The sequence below is a fragment of the Hordeum vulgare genome, chromosome 4H (assembly GCF_904849725.1).
Source record: "Hordeum vulgare subsp. vulgare chromosome 4H, MorexV3_pseudomolecules_assembly, whole genome shotgun sequence".
NCBI classification, from domain to species: Eukaryota; Viridiplantae; Streptophyta; class Magnoliopsida; order Poales; family Poaceae; genus Hordeum; species Hordeum vulgare.
Genome location: NC_058521.1, coordinates 601,066,347 through 601,071,577, shown reverse-complemented (window position 1 = coordinate 601,071,577; position 5,231 = coordinate 601,066,347). Strand labels below are relative to the sequence as shown.

Here is a 5,231-nt window from a genome sequence, read left to right as displayed (position 1 = left end):
GCTGTAGAGGAGTTTGGGGTGACCAAGGGAAGTAGAAGGGAAGCTAAGGACACCTGGTGGTGGAACGATGAGGTCCAGAAGGTTATTAGGGAGAATAAGGACTGTTTCGGATGCCTATATCTGGACAGGAGTGCAGCTAACATGGAGAAGTATAAGGCGGCGAAGAAGGCAGCAAAGCGGGCGGTGAGTGAAGCGAGAGGTCGGGCGTATGAGGACCTCTACCAACGTTTAAACACTAAGGAAGGTGAAACGGACATCTATAAGATGGCCAAGATTAGGGAGAGGAAGACGAGGGATGTCGGCGAAGTCAAATGCATCAAGGACGGAGATGATCAGCTTCTTGTGAAGGATGAGGCGATCGAGCGTAGATGGCGGGAGTACATTGACAACCTTTACAATGGAGAGGTTGATAGCTCTACCATTGAGCTAGACGACTCCTTTGATGAAACTAGCATGTGCTTTGTGCGACGTATCCAGGAGTGTGAGGTTAAGGAGGCGTTAAAAAGGATGAAAGTAGGCAAAGCGATGGGTCCTGATGGTATCCCCATCGAGGTGTGGAGAGGCCTTGGAGACATAGCGGTAGTATGGCTAACTAAGCTTTTCAACCTCATTTTTTGGTCAGACAAGATGCCCGAAGAATGGAGGCGGAGTATTTTAGTACCAATCTTTAAGAACAAGGGGGATGTTCAAAGTTGTACTAATTACCGCGGAATCAAGCTAATGAGCCATACTATGAAGCTATGGGAGAGAGTCATTGAACACCGCTTAAGAAGGTTAAGAAACGTGACCAAAAACTAATTTGGTTTCATGCCTGGGAGGCCTACCATGGAAGCCATCTTCTTGGTACGACAGCTGATGGAGAGATACGGGGAGCAAAAGAAGAACCTTCATATGGTGTTCATTGATTTGGATAAGGCCTATGATAAGATACCTCGGAATGTCATGTGGTGGGTTTTGGAGAAACACAAAGTCCCAATAAAGTACATTACCCTCATCAAGGATATGTATGATAATGTTGTGACAAGTGTTCGAACAAGTGATGGCGACACCGATGACTTTCCGATTAGAATAGGGCTACACCAAGGGTCAGCTTTGAGCCCTTATCTTTTTGATTTGGTGATGGATGAGGTCACAAGGGATATACAAGGAGATATCCCATGGTGTATGCTCTTTGCGGATGATGTGGTGCTAGTCGATGATAGCCGAACGGGGGTTAATAGAAAGTTAGAGTTATGGAGGCGGACTCTAGAATCGAAAGGTTTTAGGCTTAGTAGAACTAAAACTGAATACATGAGGTGCAGTTTTAGTGCTACTAGGCACGAGGATGGAGAGGTTAGCCTTGGTGGGCAGGTGGTACCGGAGAGAGACACGTTTCGATATTTGGGGTCCATGTTGCCGAAGGATGGCGATATCGATGAAGACGTGGGCCACCGAATCAAGGCTGGGTGGATGAAGTGGCGCCAAGCTTCTGGCGTACTCTGTGACAATAGAGTGCCACAAAAGCTAAAAGGCAGGTTTTATAGGACAGCTATCCGACCTGCGATGTTGTATGACGCGGAGTGTTGGCCAACCAAGAGACGACATATCCAACAGTTCGGTGTAGCAGAGATGCGCATGTTGAGATGGATATGTGGCCACACAAGGAAGGATCGGGTACGGAATGACGATATACGAGAGAGACTTGGGGTAGCACCGATTAAAGAGAAGTTGGTCCAGCATCGTCTCAGATGGTTTGGACATATTCAACGGAGGCCATCGGAAGCGCTGGTGCATAGCGGACGGATAAAGCGTGCTGAGAATGTTAAGAGGGGTCGTGGTAGATCAAACTTGACATGGGAGGAGTCCGTTAAGAGAGACCTGAAGGTTTGGAATATCGACAAAGACTTACCCATGGACAGGGGTGCGTGGAAGTTAGCTATCCACGTTCGAGAGCCATGACTTGGTTTCGAGATCTTATGGGTTTCAACTCTAGCCTACCCCAACTTGTTTGGGACTGAAAGGCTTGGTTGTTGTTGTTTGTTGTTGTTGTTATGGCACAAGAGCAAGAAATAAGTGTGCGCTTGCATCTCAAGTAAACACACACATATAGTTGTTATACTTATCATGTACTCCCTCCGTCCTAAAATAGTATGTAATTTATGCCTCTAAATCTTTCAATTATCACATGAATTGTGCATCACTAAAATAGTGTCATTGATTATACATTTTTTTTAGAAAAAGAGGATGTACCCTCGACCTGTGAATCTGGACGATGCATGCAACAATTTTATTAATTATTCACAAAACCCATCACACGCAACGTTGTGTAAGAGGATCTAGCGTGTGAAATATGATATTGATCAGGGCGAAGAAGACCCTAGCTAGGCCAACCGACCAAAAGGACCCAATGTCCGCACAAGCTCATGTCACTTCAAAGTTCAAACATACGATTTTGTAATAGAGCTATTTTGTGTGTGTGTGTGTCTGTATATATATATATATATATATATATATATATATATATATATATATGAAACTTTTGATTATTGTTACTTTGTGATTTAGTTTGGTGAACATCTTGAAGGATTTAGAGAAATTCAAATGGAATCAAGTCGAACTCGTCAACATATTCCTTCACATGGTGGTCTCAACTGTTTAGCAGCACATGGCATGGAGCTGTGACTGACTGTATTTAAGGATGCACACCCTCCCTGTCTCATTGCATTGCCTCATTGATCGGTGCGTTTATAACACCACGAGCTGCAAGTTGTCGCCGGCAAGCTGAAGTAGTAGGTATGTATATGTTGCGATCAAGTTTTCTTCGTAATTACTTACCTTGTTCAGTGGTTATTATAACTAATATCAGTAGGAGTACGTACGTTTGATGATGATGAAATTGTGTCTGGTCCAAACATTGCAGCTATGGCTTTAGACAAAGTTGCTCCCATCGTTATAGTGACGCCGTTCAACGTGATGACGGACTCGTACGATGAGTTCATTGAGAATGTACGCAAAGCTTTAGCCGGCAAAGTTCCTGACAGTCCCACGGTAGTAGGGCCAAAATCCGAGGTAGCACGCCCCGTGATGGACAAGGGGACGACGCCCGTGGAGCAGCCGCCGCGGTGGATCCACGTCGAGCTCCGCGGCAAGACGCAGGGAACGACAACGCCTAATCCCAAGGTGGCCATCCGAAGCGACGACGCCTACATCATGGGTTTCACCAACAGCACAGGGAGGTGGTTCCAGCTGAGCAAGACGGGGACCAAGTACAAGCTCGTCGACGACAAGGCGGTGATGGCAGGCTTCGAGGGCAACTACGACACGCTAGTCGGCGGTGTCAAACATCTGCCCGACTTGAACCTCAACAAGTTTAGCATGGCGCAAGCAGCTGCCGCGCTCTGGAACAAGGCCAGTACTATCTCCGGTGGTATTGGTAACGATGATGTCGACGACGACGGCGACATGCTTCGAGCCAACGACCCGGTAAAGCAAGCAGTGGCGACCCTCGCCGTCGCCGTCTGCGAGGCCGCGAGATTCATCCCTGTCTCCAATGTCGTCAAGGAAGGTTGGAGCAAGGACAGGGTATCCGTCACACCCGACGAGGTCAACTACATCAGGGAGTGGGGTGACTTGTCCACCGCGCTGCTCAGCTGGAAGAAGAAGGGTTACAAGGACGATGCAACCATTTTCAAAATATTCAATGGTATCGGGATAACCAACGGGGAAGAAGCCTTGGCTGTGGTGCGGCTTGTGAAGCGAGTCATCCGAAGCAACATGGCGGACGCCCCGACAACCGACGAGCAGCTGCTCGCGTACGCTCAACTACCCAAACACGGGCGCTACATGGCGGAGGTGTTCGCCGTGCGCATCCCCGCCACCGCCGGAGGAGACCCGCCCAGCGGCACCATCTCTTTGCACGGCGGCCACTGCAGCAGCGACTTCATTTACAGCCCGGAAGAAGAACACACCTCGCAGCAAACCAGCTGCGACAGCCAGGTACGGTTGGTTCTTCTTTCTATTCGTTTCATTTCATAATATAAACGCGTTTTTAATACTATATAGCTTCTTAATTACTCCTTCTGTTTCATAATATAAAACTAATTTTTAGAAACGTTCTTATATTATGACACGGAAACCTGTCAAAAATGATTTAATGGAACGGACTAGAATAGTATTACTCTTGTCTGAAAACTAGACCTTTTTCACACATTCTTCTTCTACTGAATAAACAGGGTAACATGGTCCTCACTGGACCATCGGTGGCCACCTCGGCATACGGTCCAATTGTCTTCAACCTCGACCTCCATGACGGCACTCGCGGGCAAGCCGACGAGGAGGAGGATGAAGAGAACACCGGGAGGATAGTGTGCGACGCCGTTGGCGGCGACTTCTCCAACTACGATAAGGCCATATCAGAGACTGTCCTCACACGCTGCGGCCCCGCGGAGGTGATCTACGCAGTTCTAAGCAACGGCGTCCAAGGCCGGGTCGATGTGAAGCTTGCTGGCCTGCAGTCCCGAGACGAAGTGGTTCTCGTCGGCAGGATCGTTGCTCGCAGCAAGCTGTTCGATATCGGTTGTGTGCTCTTCTACAACGAGGCCGCTGGAGTGCGCGTGCGACCTGGGGAGCTGGTCCCCTTGGCGAGGCATGCGCTTGCGGTGCCGCTGCACATGCCGCTCACGATTGAGCTTGACATTCGTCATGGTGGATCCGGAGATGAAATTGTTAGAGGCGAGCTTGAGTTCAAAACTGCCATCGACGGCCTGCATACGGGACGTCTTGTTGGTGTCAATGATGCTGAATTCGAGGTGACAATCTTATGGTCGGAGTACCCTTGGTAGACATCCGTGTGAGCGAGCGGACTACTATCAACTACAAATACTATATGGAACTCAGTACGAGTTGAAAAATAAGTGTCTTTTCTTGACACATACCAATTTGTATTTTCTAATATATTTGTAATGAATAAAGGGCAACAAAACTTATTTGTATTTCACAGGCTCGATCCTCTCTCTGTTTTATATATAGCTCTAGTACAAAATTATATTCAACTTGAGACGCTTATTTTAAAACGAAGGGAGTAGGTTTGAAGTGACATGAGCTTGGGCCGACATTGGGTCCTTTGGGTCGGTTGGCCTAGGGTCTTCTTTGTCTCGATCGATATCATATTTCACAGGCTCGATCCTCTTTCAAAGCGTTGCATGTAAATGGCCTTGGTTTGACTTAATATCTTTGCCAATATTGAACATAAT

General features: G+C 47.6%; 1 protein-coding gene across 1 annotated transcript; it reads left to right on the top strand.

Annotated features, from left to right (window-relative positions):
- Positions 1-2,719: 2,719 nt before the first annotated feature.
- On the top strand, positions 2,720-4,889 carry LOC123447495 (60 kDa jasmonate-induced protein-like). The gene is made up of 3 exons (XM_045124104.1): positions 2,720-2,772; positions 2,900-3,975; positions 4,212-4,889. Exons 2-3 carry the CDS (start codon positions 2,902-2,904, stop codon positions 4,818-4,820), a joined length of 1,683 nt encoding a protein of 560 aa, XP_044980039.1. The 5' UTR covers positions 2,720-2,772; positions 2,900-2,901; the 3' UTR covers positions 4,821-4,889.
- The last annotated feature ends 342 nt before the right edge of the window (positions 4,890-5,231 follow it).

Coding starts and splice junctions, on each gene's coding strand:
- LOC123447495 (XM_045124104.1), top strand. CDS start 2,902: ATGGCTTTAGACAAAGTTGCTCCCATCGTTATAGTGACGCCGTTCAAC. Junction 3,976..4,211: donor AAACCAGCTGCGACAGCCAG/GTACGGTTGGTT, acceptor CTGAATAAACAG/GGTAACATGGTCCTCACTGG.